The 16,210-nt window shown below is 34.8% G+C and overlaps 2 protein-coding genes across 4 annotated transcripts in view; one reads left to right on the top strand and one right to left on the bottom strand.

Moving 5' to 3' along the window:
- Positions 1-816: 816 nt before the first annotated feature.
- On the bottom strand, positions 817-6,332 carry LOC111485987. Of its 3 annotated transcripts, none has more exons than XM_023132970.1 (10): positions 5,911-6,332; positions 5,225-5,419; positions 4,453-4,550; positions 4,003-4,093; positions 2,733-2,939; positions 2,405-2,658; positions 2,195-2,285; positions 1,844-2,072; positions 1,148-1,384; positions 817-1,060 (listed from the first exon to the last, which is right to left on the bottom strand). In XM_023132970.1, exons 1-9 carry the CDS (start codon positions 6,127-6,129, stop codon positions 1,173-1,175), a joined length of 1,596 nt encoding a protein of 531 aa, XP_022988738.1. In that variant the 5' UTR covers positions 6,130-6,332; the 3' UTR covers positions 817-1,060; positions 1,148-1,172. The 3 variants fall into 3 exon arrangements, with proteins under 3 accessions (XP_022988738.1, XP_022988739.1, XP_022988737.1); XM_023132971.1 differs by having other exon boundaries at positions 817-1,057; XM_023132969.1 differs by having other exon boundaries at positions 822-1,384.
- Positions 6,333-11,461: 5,129 nt separating this feature from the next.
- LOC111485931 overlaps positions 11,462-16,210 on the top strand; it is a 12,849-nt gene continuing 8,100 nt past the window's right edge. The window contains exons 1-9 of the mRNA XM_023132905.1: positions 11,462-11,850; positions 12,218-12,620; positions 12,748-12,925; positions 13,007-13,146; positions 14,000-14,909; positions 14,996-15,096; positions 15,349-15,493; positions 15,601-15,669; positions 16,034-16,079. Of these exons, the coding sequence (XP_022988673.1) occupies positions 11,751-11,850; positions 12,218-12,620; positions 12,748-12,925; positions 13,007-13,146; positions 14,000-14,909; positions 14,996-15,096; positions 15,349-15,493; positions 15,601-15,669; positions 16,034-16,079 (2,092 nt within the window). The 5' untranslated portion in view covers positions 11,462-11,750. The remainder of the gene's footprint in view (positions 11,851-12,217; positions 12,621-12,747; positions 12,926-13,006; positions 13,147-13,999; positions 14,910-14,995; positions 15,097-15,348; positions 15,494-15,600; positions 15,670-16,033; positions 16,080-16,210) is intronic.

Here is a 16,210-nt window from a genome sequence, read left to right as displayed (position 1 = left end):
AAATTTAAAAAAAAATTACCACCCAACCCGAAATTAAATTATAAATTGTGGATAAATAAAACTTAAAATAACAACCCAACTTGGACCCATAAACCCAACCCGAATGTGAAGGGTTGGGCTGAGTTACCAATCCAACCAACCCGCAACCTGAACTTTTGGTTGGGTCAAAAAAAATCTCCCAACTCGATCCAACTCGGAATCCGAATGTGAAGGGTTGGAACCCGCAACCTGAACTTTTGGTTGGGTCAAAAAATCTCCCAACCCGATCCAACTCAGAACCCGAATGTGAAGAATTGGGTTGGGTTACCAATCCAACCAACCCGCAACCTGAACTTGGGTCAAAAAAATTCCCCAACCCAATCCAACTCAAACCATGTTTCAAACTGTGAAATTATTACTAAAATATTTAGACAAAAACGATATTAGATTCCTAGACAAAAACAATATTAAATTTTTAGATTTCTTTTATTAAAATTTGTAGTTAAAGTCATTTAATAGCTCATTTGTACATTAAATCTTATTAAAATAGTGAGTTTTATTAGAACTTTTTACTTATCTTTTTTTTTTTTCTTTTGCCAAAATTAGTGAATTTTGAATAGAATGTAAAAATTAATGACAAAATATAAATTCTAATTTTTGTCTGTAAACTCGTTTTTAGAAACAAAAGTGGGTTTGCGGGTTTGATTACACACACACACATATATATATATATATGGACCAAATCCAAAAAAAAAAAAAAAAAGAACTTGGATTGAACCAAAAATCATGTCAAACACCATATGGAACCTTCAAATATAATGATTCGTTTAGCATACCTAAAGTTAGAAACCTTATTTTGCATTTAGATATATTTCTCCTTTCAATCTTCACATTTCTACAGCATAAACAAGGCAGACTGCAATTGTTGGTTTTTCCATGCCAATCTTCCTCAAAAGTCTTGCAGGAGATAGATGTTCAACATAAAATAATTCGATGCAGGCTAAACATATCAGCAGAAACTTGGATCAAACAGAAAAAAAACACCTTTGCTCCAAATTCATGAGTTCGGATGCCGATACTGCTGCACAAAGTTTAATGTAAGCAGGGAGGGATAGTAATGGATCTGGGATTGCAACTATTTACAGTAACTAGGGGAGGAAATGCTCACGGAAGTGTTTTTGGGTCTGATCTCTTCAAGCAGATGGCATTGAGGTTGAGAGAACCAGATAAGACAAGTACTGAAGCCCGTCCTGGATTTTGCAGAAAGCTGTGGTTTGATCAGCACGAAGATGCTTGGAGAAGGCGTTGGCCTTGTCTTGTATCGACGTTTGCAGATGACCTTTGTGAGAATTGGCTGGGACTGCACTCATGGCAGCTTCGTATGCTTTCGAAACATCAGCAATGCCTGAAGAGAGCATTGAGTTTTTCAGATTGAGGTATCTCAGATTTTATATACTAAACAAGGCAGACCATAATTAGTATGAGAGCCTAGTTAAAAGATAACAAAACTAAAAGACGAGGGCACAAATTATACCTAAACAAATTCAATGTTCATATAGAAGGGATGAAAATGGATAGATCAGAATAAAAGATGCATTCCACTTTCTTATCTTCAATTCTATAAAAGGAAAGGCAGCCTCAAGACTTCATTTTTTAGGCCAAGTGTCAAGGTAGTATGAGATGTAAGCCTTAGTTTTTAGTTAAAAAAAGCATGTAAATAAGCATCAAAACTTATACTACAGAATATACTGATTATATAAAAGTGCACTCAACATGACAAATAATCGAGAAAGATGACATCATATTACCGAAATAGAAGGATATTAATATCAGAATTAAATCGGATGATAAAAAGAAGGCCAACCTGTGATGAAGCCATTGGATAGTGCATCTACATATCTTGTCATGGATAGAGCCTTCAGTCTAATGATTTCAGCTTTTTCATCAGAATCTGCGGGCCATATGATTTTTACAGCATTTTCATCTTCATCTTCATCATCATTGTCACCATCAACTTTGTTGGCTTGTGTTATAATGGATTTTCCAAGCATCAAAAATTGAGACACCGCAAAATAACACATTTCTGAAAGTCTCTGCAAATGCAAAAATAACACGCTTATTGTCAAATATCACTGCACCATATCCCATGTTAAATGTCAGCTGGATTGTCTTATTAACAATGTCATATAATTAAAAGAAAAGGAATATATCTCACATGGACTCCATCCGAGTGAAGTGATTCTAATCTGTCAACAGTCCTTTGCATTATTTCAGGAACAGCAAGTTCGGATATGGAACTTCCAAATCTGCAAGTGATTAAAACGCATCGAGGCACTTACATTTAGTGCATGAGTGCTCATGAACTTCATTTAATACAATAAATGTGAAATAAAAATTCAGCATAGCATTTCAAGGAAAACTTTACCCTGCAGCCATTTCAGCAGCCTTGCTGACACTAGAATCATATAAACTCTTCATCTCATCATTTCCTTCTTCTCCAATTTCCAACTTTTTAACTTTGTCTGATTTTAAACTGCTTCCTTCCATTTCATTACTCAAACTGAAAATTTGTTGGACCTGTCTAAGCTTTCCATCATACACAGATTTCTGGTCTTGAGATAATTTTCCTTTCCTTCGGTTATATAATAAAGTATAGTGGTTGGACAAGGCCTCCAACTCCTGCAAAAAAGAAACTGCCTCATTAAATAGAGTACCATCTCAATATTATACAAATTTCCAGATTAGAAAGTGACCTCTAACTGTTCTGGACCTCCATATATATAAAAGCATCGATCAAATGTCACTTCTTCATCTTCTAATTGATCCTTCTCAGCATGTGGTTCACTCTCATTAGAGCCTTTCTCAACTTCAATGCCAGTCTCTGTAATCAATAGATCCATGGTTTCCTTTCCAACGAGTTCAAGAACTTCCATTCCCTTGGTTGTGAGAGCCTTTCCTCTCTGTAACACAAATAAAATCACATAGCACATGAAAAATCAAAGAGAGCACGAGATTTACAAAATTCAGTTTTAGCTATTTCTCGGGATATTTAATCAGAGAAGAAAGAAAAGTTTTTGAGAACTAAGTTATGATAGTAAGTGCAAAGGGAGTATAACAATTTTTTAAGCTTCTCTTCGGTAATTTTATGATGCACACTACTAGGCTCACTTTTACATTACTTTTTACTTTGGCCTACAGGGAAAAGATGAAAAAAAATCAAAAGATTTAGTTTCTTTCTTTTTTAAGATGAGAAACAAATTTTTGTTTCCGAACACTTATCCTACTTGTTCAATGTCATGTGGGAGTAGAGACTTGAACCTCTAACCTTCAGATTGAGAGTATAGTATCTTAACCAGTTGAGCTATTTGTAAAGGTACTCTCCTTACAATTTATTAATATATAGAGGAAGAAACATCTCACTGCCGATTACAGAGGGCTGTAATTTCTCCTCTCCCTCGACCACTTTCTAACAGACAAAAAGCATATAAAACGCTCCTTCCTTTCCTATACACTCCCCTACATCACACACAATCCCAAGGGTTCCCTCGTACCAGTCTAACTAACTGGTTGTAGCTGCAGTTCCCTTTACTCCTAATCTCATACTGAATGGTAACTAGGGGCCAAACACTATGTTGATGTTGACCTCTATAGTATAATGATTCAAGCAACGGGAAATATCTTGAGAAAATTATTTATTCAATAATAATATAAATAGCACTCTCGACCTATGAATCATGATGCATAAGTTCAGTTTGCCAAGGAACCATACTTTAAACTCATGATACTATTTTTATAAACAATCAACAAATCAATCGATAAATTAACAAAGAGCAGACGGGAAACATTCAAGAAGTTAGATTAAGCTCATAAGACTTTTGTTCTTAACATGACCTTGTAACTGAACCACCTTTGCTCTGCCTACTAAGTCTTTTTTTTTTTTTTTTTTAAATACCCTACTGTCAATGAAATTATAAATTGTTTCCTATTAAAAAATAAATAAGCTAAATAATACGGGAAACAAACCTCCAACAATGATGGAGCAACAGAACCAGCTGCAGCTGGTATGCTTTGCTGTTGAATGGTTTCTGCAATATTTGCAGCTGAATTCTCAAGCCTAGGGAAGAAGTATAGAATATTACTTCCTTGGGCATTAAAATTAAAAATGAAAAGAAATACAAAGCAACGACATGGAGTGTTAGTGCAATAGGAGGCATATTCATGATTACTTTCAACTTCTATTGTTCGAATTTTATCTACAGGAACTTTTATCATCTGAAATCAAAGCAAATCCAAACGCAAGAAATTAAGCCATTACAACTTTAGGCAAAATTTCAAAATTATATGCTAAGGCCCCTCTCAATTCGTGGCTAGAGAAAATTGTATACTGCAGCACATAGTCATCCAAGAAAAGCATTAGCTAAGTTGTCCAATAGATTTTAAACTTCAGAGTACCAGTAAACAAGATAGACATACTTGTGAACGAAATCACTGCCCCCTCTCAATGCACTTCCCAGAGCTTTCCATGCTCCCGAAGCTATATTCTCCACAGAAGTATCCAGAACCTTTAAGCCCTGCATATATTGAAACAAAGATTACTGAGTTGCGAACCCAAATTCTTAATTTGAAAACCAGAATTGAGAACGACAACTATCCACATCTGGATCAGTGCCACATAATCATTTAATGACAATGCACAATCTTCAATGCATTCTTCTATCATCACTAGTATAATTATTAATTACTGAGTTAAATCATCTGCATTTACACCAAGCCTAAAAAGACGTGTGTTTGAGAAATCGAAAAGGTTTATTGAAATTAATTGATAACAGAACGTCAAAGAAAGCATGACATAATATTAGAAACAACAAAACAGAAAGAAATTCTTAGGAGATGATATAAAGCAAGAAAAAATGGAACTGTATTGAGCATTTGTGACATGGATATCGAGCATGTGCGATATCGTGATGGAACCCTTGCATGATGGCAACTTCTAATCAAAAAGACATCAAGCACATCAGTCTCCCACTTTTCCTAGATAGATTCCAATTTGGTATTGGGTCTTTTGGTTTGTGTGCTAAAGGTTTATGAGGACTTTCTCACGGTTGCTAATAGTAATTCCATATAGTTCTTATTGATGAGGATGCAAGAGAATAATCATATACAGAAATTGTTACAGTCATGGTAAATGAAAAGATCGACACCCAGCAAAAGACAAGTTAATGTAACCCTATTCTACAAAACTTGCCTGGCCAAAAACTGAATCCTCGCTGGCCTTCTCTAATTTATCCAAGGCAGATTTTCGCAGCTTATCGTTCTCATCTTCACTCTCACTTTCAGCTGCAGAATCTTCTACTTCTTTTTCCTTGGAAGACTCCACATGCTCATCTTCATTTTCCAAGTCTGCAATGCTTTTAGCTGCTGTCTGAGCTACCGCAGCAGCCTGCAATTGTTCATTCACACCAACCAAAAAAAAAAGGTAACTGACGAATATCTTTTGCTCCTTCAGTCCATAATGTCACTAAAAGATAACTGTTTCCTGAACTTACATTGCGAAAACTCAGCACTCTATCACAGAAAATTTCTTCTCATCATAATAATAAAAATAAATAGGATCACATGAAAACGTTTAACAAGCTAGTTATCAGTAGCTCCTTAAGCACGCACACCAAAACTCACACGACTATATTTCTAATCTCATTACTGTGCCAAAATGCCTGAAAACGAACAGCATTTCCCCAATACGGAACACATAATAGACTAATAATCAGATCGAGTACCTAAATCTCTCAATTAGAAAGGAAACCGCCTCACGATCACAGAACACCAGAAATTCCAAAATGCGAAACACATGACAACGCAACGTCCACAACCTAATTCACGCAGAAACAACAATGTGGAAACTCGTAACAAAAATAAATACAATACACATACATTTCGTGAGATCTCTTCGGCGGCCTTCTGGAGATCTGAGAGAACAGAAAACGCAGAGAATCCCCAACCTCCCCAGCCTCCTCCTCCTCCGCCACCGCCACCGCCGCCGCCGCCGCTTTTTGAAGGTGCTTCGTTTACTCCGCTTTCTTCTTCAATCTCTTGAACTTGCTTCTTAGGAGGTTCCGTCGCCGCACTCAGTGGCTGCTTCTCTTCCTCCATCGTAGCACCTACCTAACGAAAATTACTATAATTTTCCAAAATCACAGTCCTCTGGAAGAAAGAACTATGTTTCTTCCGAATTTGTTATGAAAAATTAAATGAATCGATCAGGACTTTGGGTAAATATCTCAAGAACTATGTTCCTTCTCGCGATGATCGAACTATGGCGTAAACGTGAAGGCAGTTAATTTCTCCTCCCTCCCTACGCATCCATACGATGCCGTTTTCACCTTTTAAAAAGCCATTTCACTGCCCCACCGGACGTCCGTCCCTCTTTTGTCTGAAGAGGAGAAATGTCTTTTATGCCCTTAAGTTTTTAAAATTAGAGATTTGAAAATATATAATCTTATTTCTTCTTACTTTCTTCATCTCTATCTTTCATTTTTTTTATCTCTAAAATTTCCTTTATTTCTCTTGTTTTTTTTATATCCGCTTTAATATCATAACCGGAAGTAAATAAGATGAACTTTAAGTATTCTCAAATATATATAGATTCGTTACGATGTCATCGTCATTCGTTCATTCGTACAGGGGTACCTTACCTTTACCTGAAACGTAAGAATAACACGTGACTTGACTATTTTAAGAAATAGTTAGTAAGTAACTCCATTGTTAGGGTCGTGAAATGTAAACACATGCAACATGGTAGGATCTATCATTTTAAAACATTATAGCATGGTCTTAGGCAAATTTTCCGTCTGAGCAAGGATGTGTAGTACCTCTATATACATGGCCCACGTATACGAGTATGGGCCTACCAGGCGGGCTCACATACCCTTTAGGCCTGACTCTTCGAACAAAGTAACTTACATAAGACAATGTGGAATACTATATGAGCCGCAAAGAGATGGTGGTTACGACTAATCAATATCCCACCAATCCGATTTGATCTAGAATGTCGAAGAGTCTAATGAAGTGTGGGCTCAACTTGCCCATTCGTCCAACCCTAAAGACGCCTTCCATTGAGGATTCCTTCAAGAATACCTTGTTGTCTACCTCAAACTCCAAGTTTCTACGCCTCACGTCAGTGTAACTCTTTTGTCTACTCTAACTCATGCACATTCTTGCCTTGATCTTTGAGCCTCATTAGTGACTTAGACTAACTTTGATCCCAATAGTTGACGTTTGCCTAATATTTGTGGTTGTAAGCGATTTCTATAAGATCTAACTTGAAATTCCAATTGTTTATATGATTGAGGCATTGCTACTACTAATACTGACATCACATAGTTCTGCCTATTATTCATAGGGAACTTTATCTGAAGTAACATGTGTAAGGTCGTGAGTACCACATCTCACCACTACTCTAATGCCAATGAGTCCTTTTGTTATCTAGGTAAATCTAAAAAAATTTCTTGACATAACCTCTTTGTGGAACCTTTTTGGTATCCTTTAGATTCACTAATGGTTTGGACTCTACACCTAACCTACCACGTTTAAGAACTTTCGCTAAACCCTCTAAAGCCGATTCAAAATTAGATAAAAAAACAAAAAAACTTTTGCTAAAGGCAATTAAGCAAGTGTCTTACTATCGGTGTGATTATATTTGATGTTGACACACGCATTCCTCGTGGTTCTACATATGTGTATATTGATATGTGTGAATTATTTTTGAATCGATATGACTATGATATGATATGTATATGTTATAATATGTGAATTATATGATAAGATTTACGGTACGATGTGTTCGAGGATACGTTTGAGATAGGATACAAGAAAGATGCAATAAACGTAATGTAACGATACGACTAAGATATGCTCATAAAACATTATGGTTAGGTTATGTATCAAAATGCTATGATTATGATAGATTGATAAGACGATACAATAAGGTTACATATAGAAAACGTTATGGTTATGATAGTTTTGATAAAACAATACGATAAGGTTATGTATAGAAAACACTATAGGTATGATAGACTGATAAAATGATACAATAAGGTTATGTATAGAAAACGCTATGGTTATGATAGATTGATAAAACGATACGATAAGGTTATGTATAGAAAACGATATGATTATGGTAGACTGGTGAGACAATATGGTTAGAATAAGCTTAGGAAACGATATGACCATGATATGTATATGAAACGACATGATCACGAAGTGTATATGAAATGATATGATCATGATAGGATATGAGAATGACGAATATATATATGTGTGTGTGTGTGTGTGTGTTTGTTGGGACCTCATGCATTATTGTGTGTTCGTGCATTGGGGGATACCCCTATTCCTTCACGATAGTACAAACGTGTACACTACTAGGCAGGGCAATGTTCATTATGTTTATCATAATGCTGCCGTGACGGGCACTATTCCTAACAGGGTGTTCGACATCAACAACTCTTGGAGAATGCTCACCCGACCAGAAAGGGGGCTTAGGAGGTGTGCGAACTAACTGGTGGGTCCATACTTGCATGTGTGGATCATGTGTAAGAAAATTAAATACATATCTCAATTACTCGTTAGGATAGCCAACATAGGAAAATAGACTATTATGATAGGTCCAATTCATTAATTTCCACCTACTAAGTATTTTTTAAAATATTCACGCGTTACTTCTATTTCAGGTAAAGGCAAGACATTTCTATATGGCTGACGACGATATTGCAACTTGAGATCATGACAGATGCATAAAGTAGTCGCATTTATTTTTCTTAGACTTAGGCTAGAATAAGATGTTTTTAATTTAATCGTTCATTTATTTTATTTAGTTTTTTGTTGTGTCGTTTTAAAGATGTTTTCAAACACGTAAGTTCATGACAATATTTTAAAACAAAGTTATGTTTTATGAAAAAGTTTAAATAAAGTATTTTCGCATTTAATGTTCATGATATGTATACAGTTTTGACCTTAGATTAAGTAGAAAATTTAGGGTTGTTACATAAGAAATCACTACAACGGAAGTAAGATTCGAATTACTTTATTGATCGAACATCTCAAGGCAAGAATACTTGTTTGAGATTCAAATCATTCCACCGATCATGTCTAGTTTGAATGATTCTAAGCATGCAATCTGAACTACATATAGAATTACAAATGAAAAGTAAGAACACTTAGCCTTAATGACAAGGAATCACTACAAGGGAAAGTAAGATTCAAATTATCTTTTTGATCAAATATCTCAAGACAAGAACACTTGTTTGAGATTCAAATCACTCCACAAGCAAGATTGATCATGTCAAGTTTGAATGATTCTAAACATGCATTCTAAACTACGTAGAATTGCAAAGAAACTTAGTCATTTGCTAAAAGAAAACACAATGCTCATTTTATTACATTTTCCAAGTCCCCTCTACAAATATGAAACATTTTAAGAGTTTGTAACCTTCGTACTTTAAGACCATAATGAACCACGATGTAAATGTAACCTAAAAATAAATATAAAAAAATCTTTAAACCTAAAAACATTAATGAAACACTATCAATTTAGTTTTCAAATCACTCCACAAATAAAATCGATCATGTGTAACTTGAATGATTTTAAACATTCAATCTAAACTACATTGAATTGCAAAGGAATGATAAGAACACTTAGCCTTAATGTTAAGGAATCACTCCCACGGAAAGTAAGATTTGAATTACCTTATTGATCAAATATCTCAAACCAAAAATACTTGTTTGAGATTTGAAACCTAAAAAATCGGGTCGTGACAAATTGATATCAAAGCGGTCGAAAACCTCGAAAATCATATCGTGACAAATTGGAGTTGGTTCAAACCACAATTGAGGTCAGCAAAAGATCAAGAAGTTACGTTGATATAAGATATAGAAACCTAAATTTGACAATACGTGACAAGATATCCTTAAAAGATAGTATCCATGAAGGGTGTTTCAAGACTCAAGCGTAAAGGCAAGTTAAGCATGCACCTCATCGAACCCTTCAAAATTCTAAACTGGATCGAATGATAGCATATCGATTAACTCTACTGTTATTCATTTCCATTATGCATAATAGGTTCCATATAACCATAGTTTGTAAGTACAAGACCAACTAAACTCATGTGATAGACTACGAGCCCTTGCATGCAAAAAGACGAGAGTCAGAGTTATGAGAAAAGACTCGTACAAATTCTAGTCGAGAGATAACATCCTTACTTACCAATGAGAATGAGATAACATGTGAAGTATATATATATATCATTATGTTTTATTTTAAGTAGAGTGGTTTTTATTTTAGATTTAATAATAAATTACATTCAAAATTTTCTTTGATTTGTTTATTTCCACTTACACCCCTCACTACACCGAATAAAATAAATTGTTATCAAGGACAGAGGTGTCATTTTAAATCCGAATCATAAAAGCTGGACCAACCGTCGGGCGACGTGGCCAGGTCACCCATGTTCTTGTCCACAAAATACAGCGTGTAAATATTATGGTTTATTCAAATCTCTTATCTTTTACAAAATTTAAAATTTTAAAATTATTATAATTTCCAAATTGTGAATTTTTTTGGAAGATACTAATAAAAATATAAGTGAAATTAAAAAAAAAAACATTATATTTTGTAATTTATTTTAAAAAAAATTAAAACTATTAGAATATTATACTAAAAATAAAACATATTTTCATTTAAAATTTTAACGGATTTTTATTTTAAAAATATTAGGATGTTTTTTTAGTAAGAATATGAATACTTTTTATTACGAAAAAAAATTAAGTATATTAATTTATACATATTTAACAACTTTCAACTAAATTAGATTTCAAAATTTAAAATAATAATAAAAATACATTTCATATTTTTATTTCATAAATATTAAGTGTTAGATGAACACGACTCTCTGCAACGGTATGATATTGTCCACTTTGAGCATAAAGTTCTCGTGACTTTGGTTTGAGCTTCTCCAAAAGACCTTATACCAATAGAAAAAATAGAGAGAGTATTCTTTGTTTACCTTAAATTAGCCAACGTGGGATTTTTATTATCGAACATTAAGAACTCCTCCTCTTGAAGGCGACCTCTTATCGGGAGTCAACTTTCATAAATTTTTCAATATTAAATGAAACTACGAGTAGACTATAAATACGATTTAGTTTGATTTTCTTAAACGAGAAGGCAACTAATTAAATGTGGGATAGAGATGGAAATGAATTTTGAGAGAAGGTTGAGAAAAATATATTGTGAAATCAAATTAAACAATATTTAAAAAAGGATAGTTGAAGGTCCGTTGGGGAAAGGAAAACCGACACGTGTCGGTTATGGCAATCTGAATGTCACAGCATTTCCGTGCATATTGTATTTCTAGTTTCTATGAATATATATATATATATATATATATATACGCAACACATTTTATTTTATTTTATTTTATTTATCTGAAGAAATAGGAAAACAAAACAAAAAGTAAATAAATTCCGACGGGAAAACGGGTTCCATGTTCTTCTTCTTCTTCTTCCTTTTCACTGGGAATCCTGTTCTTGATAATTGAGTTTTTTCCTTCCAGCCGATGTGCCGGCGGGGAGGATTCTTCTGGCAGTTCCGGCAGATGTCGATCGTCTCCTTAATTCGAGATACTGCTTTTGAATTTTAATCCCACTCTGCTATGTGGAACTTGGTAACTTTTGCCTGCAGGTGATTTAGAGAGGTTTTATTTTGGGTTTCAGTAGCAATGAAGGCTATGGAGACCGTCCAGGATCTGATCGAGGAGTTTAAACTTCGAACGGTTTGGTGGACTCTGTGTATTTTCTCGATTTCGTATTTTTTGACGCGTAAGAAATCTTTTTTTTTCTATCGCTCTGTATTGCTTCAGTTGTGCGTTAATTCGTTTACCTTTTTTTAATTTACGGTACTTTTGTTGCTTGCGATGATTACTTTGGTAGAACTCTAGGACTGTTCTTCAAATGTAGAACCCTTTTCTCCTTTTTCTTCTATTGGGCGAGTTCTATGGAAGTTGCGAGTATTGACATTTGAGAATGAGAATAAAGTGAAATTGAGTAATGATAGCCCTCTCCTGTTTGATCGGTTTGAAGTTTCTGAATGGGGAAGCAAATAAAAACTTGAAGTATTGAGTATTGCTCCTCTGTTCTATCAATCAATCGGTTTTATTTTGACGGGCCTTTTCTTTTGCCAATGCAGATACTAGTAAGTCAATGTGGTTGAATGCACCTCTAGCAATTCTATTAGTTTCTGCATTACGCATTTTGTTCAATGAGGTAGAGTTCCGTAGAAAGGTGCGACCTGTTCAGCAACAGACGTACCTATCTCATCTGGAGAAGAAGCAGTTATCTGTAAATGACTTGCGACTTTCTTCGGCCATTCCGCCACCAAGATGGAAAAGGAAACTTGACTCTCCAATTGTGGAGGCTGCAATGAAGGATTTCATTGATAAAATACTGAAGGATTTTGTGGTTGATTTATGGTATTCAGAAATAACCCCAGACAAAGAGTTTCCTGAGCAGATACACGCTCTAATCATGGATGCCCTTGGAGAGATAGCAGTTAGGGTGAAGAAGATAAACCTTGTTGACTTGCTCACGAGGTAGCTTATTTTTTGTATGGTGGGAACATTCTAGAAGTTTTTATTTTATTTATTTATATTAGGTTGCTTTGTTGTGTATTTAAGAAGTTTGGGGAGTTATGACCGTATTTAAATAAAAATGTTGCAGGGATGTTGTTGATTTAGTAGGTGATCACTTGGACCTTTTTAGAAGAAACCAAGCTGCCATTGGCATTGATGTTATGGGAACACTATCTTCCAAGGAGAGAGATGAAAGATTGAAACACCATCTTATGGCTTCTAAGGAGCTTCATCCGGCTCTGCTGTCTCCTGAGAGTGAGTACAAGGTGTGAGTGGAGTGCTCTGTGAAAATATCTATTGTTCTTTGAGTAGAGTCTTGCACCTTGCTAATTGCTATTCTACTGCAGGTCCTTCAACGGCTCATGAGTGGAGTGTTGACTTCAGTACTGAGACCAAGAGAAACTCAATGTCCTGTTGTACGATCCATCGCTCGAGAACTTTTAACATGCTTGGTGATGCAACCTCTTATGAACTTTGCAAGTCCTGGGTATGCTTTTGGATGACCTACTCTTCCATATGACCATTTACTTTCCTGTTCTTGCATGAAAAATAAGGTGAAAAAAGTATACCTTTGGCTCATTCTAATGATACATATGATTTGTATATGTTTTCCTTTTTCTTAATAATCTGGTGATGGGGTGGTTGTAATAAAGAATAGCTGTAAAACTACCTCTCTTGTTGAAACACTGTGTATAGGTCCAGCTGGCCTCCACAAAATTTTGAAAACACTTAAAATTTTGAAGAAAAAAAAAAGTTTCACCAAAATATGGCCTTGCATACTTCTTGACCCGTATAATGTTTTCTTTTAACGATATCTAGTGGTAAAATATCATAAGAAAATGGTTTGCACTAAGATGCTCTTGTACATTTAGAGTCTTTGGGTGGTCGTTTGAAAGTAGTCTTTTTTTAATACAAATTCTTTAAGGCTGTATGCATATAATTTTATGATTTTTAATTAAGAAGGTAAAAAATATTTTTCAGTTCCATGTTTTCTTCACGTTTTCCATATGTTAACATAGAAGTATAATTCAGTTTAAAAGTTTTCTGTTGTTTAGAGCCATTTTTCCTTTTTTTTTTTTTTAAAAAAAAAATTTATTTTGAAATGGTTTGTCTTGCCAACTGTGCTTTTTTATGTGAGAAGCTTATTATTTTTATGAACCAGAAAGCAGTCTTAAAAGTGCATCTTTCAAACAGCTCATCAGTTCTTTATTTGTGAAAAATTTGGGGAGGGCTCATTCTCTTAGGCATATATGTCTAGTCTTAAATGATCTAGTAGTTGAAAGGACTGTAGAAGTGGTTTTTGACCCTTATTTCTCTTTTTCTTCTTTTCTTGTCATCAGGCACATAAATGAAGTGATCGAATGTATTGTCCTTGCTACTAAAGCTGAGAATGACTCTGTGATAGGCAGTCAGCAACCAACTTATTCTTCAGATCAAGACAAAGACCATTCTTCTACTGCTGGGTTCGTACATGACGAAGATTTGGATAAATCGAAACACTCATCTTTAAATCAAGGGAATGGCTCAGAGCTTGCTAAAATTGACAATCAACAAGAAAGATCCTCAGGTTACATGTTCCAGGAGGAGCCTTTGCAACTGAGACATGGTGATTGGGGCCGTGCATTAAATGCAGCAACCCAGAGGAGGACTGAAGTTCTTATGCCTGAAAATCTTGAAAACATGTGGACTAAAGGACGAAACTACAGAAAAAAAGAAAATAAGATCATTAAAGTAGGAGATTTTGACCCTATGGTTACAAAAAAAGATTCTGGAATAAGTAGCATGCAGCTCGCAACAACAATGAGGGATGAAATGTTGAATGATAAGCATCATGCTTCTATTGGGCCAGAAGAAATGGCGATAGTAAGGAAAACACTGGAAAGACATTCTGATCTAATTTTGGCCTCCAAACCAGGTGATGAGAACAAAATTGGCTTTCAGATTTCTCGGGATTTTCAGAAGGATTTGACTATTGATGGGAAGTTTATTGCTAATAAATTAAGGGGTGTTGATAATCTTACTCCTGCTAGTGCAACCAAAAGTCAGCTCAAGAGATCCAATAGTACTTCTGCTTTGGAAACTGAAGTCAGTGTAGAAAAGACTTCTACAGTAGAAGTAGAAGGTGGAAGATCTATTATATCAGATTTCTCTGGTCCCAATTTTGGCAAGCATAGTGAAGAGCACCTTTCTAAGAGTGTCTCAGATATGGTAGCTCAAAAAGGACTACTTGTTCCCAAACTTAGGAGTCGGGTGAGAGTTCATTCTTTTGTGTTTTGAGGGTAATCAGTTCGTTAGTGAAGTTTCATGCCAATTTTGTTCTTCTTGCCCTGTTGCAGGTAATGGGCGCCTACTTTGAGAAGCTTGGTTCAAAATCTTTTGCTGTGTATTCAATAGCTGTTACAGATACAAATAAAAGAACTTGGTTTGTCAAGAGAAGGTCTCTTCCTGATATTCCTCAATAAATAAAGACAAAGTAACTGAAATCTTCAATGATCTCGAAAACCTTTACTGTTTTTTGTAGATTCCTTGGCATGCAAGTGCTTCATAATTGGTGTTTGGTCATTTCTATTTGAAATTGAATGATCTTTAGTGCCTCAAGATTTGAGAGAGCTCCTCAAACATTTTAATCAAGTAATAAGTCTATAGTCACCTTCATGCTTTTGCTTATTTTTACTTTTTATCATTCCAGATACCGAAATTTTGAGCGTTTACATCGGCATCTTAAAGATATTCCCAACTATACACTGCACCTGCCCCCCAAACGAATATTTTCATCAAGCACAGAAGATGCTTTTGTTCACCAGCGTTGCATTCAACTTGATAAATATTTGCAGGTATCCATGGATTTTCCAACTTCCATAGATGCAATTATTGTTGTTCATTAATGTAAATTTTCATACTTTGTGTATCATGATTGCTTTACTGTACTATTGTTACCCAGGAGCTACTATCAATTGCAAATCTTGCCGAGCAGCATGAAGTATGGGATTTTTTAAGTGTTTCCTCAAAGGTAATCAGCCCCATTACTATAGTTATATTGTTTCTAACCTCTCATGGTCCCTGGACTTCCTTTGATTAACAAGGTCTAGCATGAGTGTTATTAATTTTAAAACCCAGATGAGATGACAATCCAATGATTTCAGTTCCATATTTCAATATTTATATTGGCATTAATACCAAAATCTTATCAATTAGGTTAGTGTCAATTTTTAATGATTTAAAATATTTCAAAAAGTGTCTTGTAATTTTATGGACTTGTTATCTTAGAGACGTCAAGATTTCAGGGATATACTAATTTTTTTTATTAAAATCATTGGATTTGCGTAAGGAAATGATACTGGAAACCTAATTGAATTTAATGATTTTTTTCCCAGAACTATTCTTTTGGAAAATCTTCCTCAGTGATGAGAACACTAGCAGGTGAGTGGTCGTTCTTGTTCATTCTTTGTATGAAAACCTTTGCATATTCTGTTGCAACAAATTTAATGTTGATTTTCATTGTACTTTTGCTCTTCCTCTGCAAGTTTCTTTTTTTTTTTTTTTTTTTTTTT

Source organism: Cucurbita maxima, unplaced genomic scaffold (genome assembly GCF_002738345.1).
Source record: "Cucurbita maxima cultivar Rimu unplaced genomic scaffold, Cmax_1.0 Cma_Scf00011, whole genome shotgun sequence".
NCBI classification, from domain to species: Eukaryota; Viridiplantae; Streptophyta; class Magnoliopsida; order Cucurbitales; family Cucurbitaceae; genus Cucurbita; species Cucurbita maxima.
This window is presented reverse-complemented; position numbering and strand designations above follow the sequence as displayed.

What these genes read in the sequence shown, in the direction of transcription:
- LOC111485987 (XM_023132970.1), bottom strand. Translation starts at nt 6,129, where the DNA reads ATGGAGGAAGAGAAGCAGCCACTGAGTGCGGCGACGGAACCTCCTAAG. An exon ending in CCGAAGAGATCTCACGAAAT is followed by an intron (nt 5,420 to 5,910) that starts GTATGTGTATTG and finishes GAACAATTGCAG; the next exon opens with GCTGCTGCGGTAGCTCAGAC. An exon ending in GAGGTCCAGAACAGTTAGAG is followed by an intron (nt 2,659 to 2,732) that starts GTCACTTTCTAA and finishes TCTTTTTTGCAG; the next exon opens with GAGTTGGAGGCCTTGTCCAA.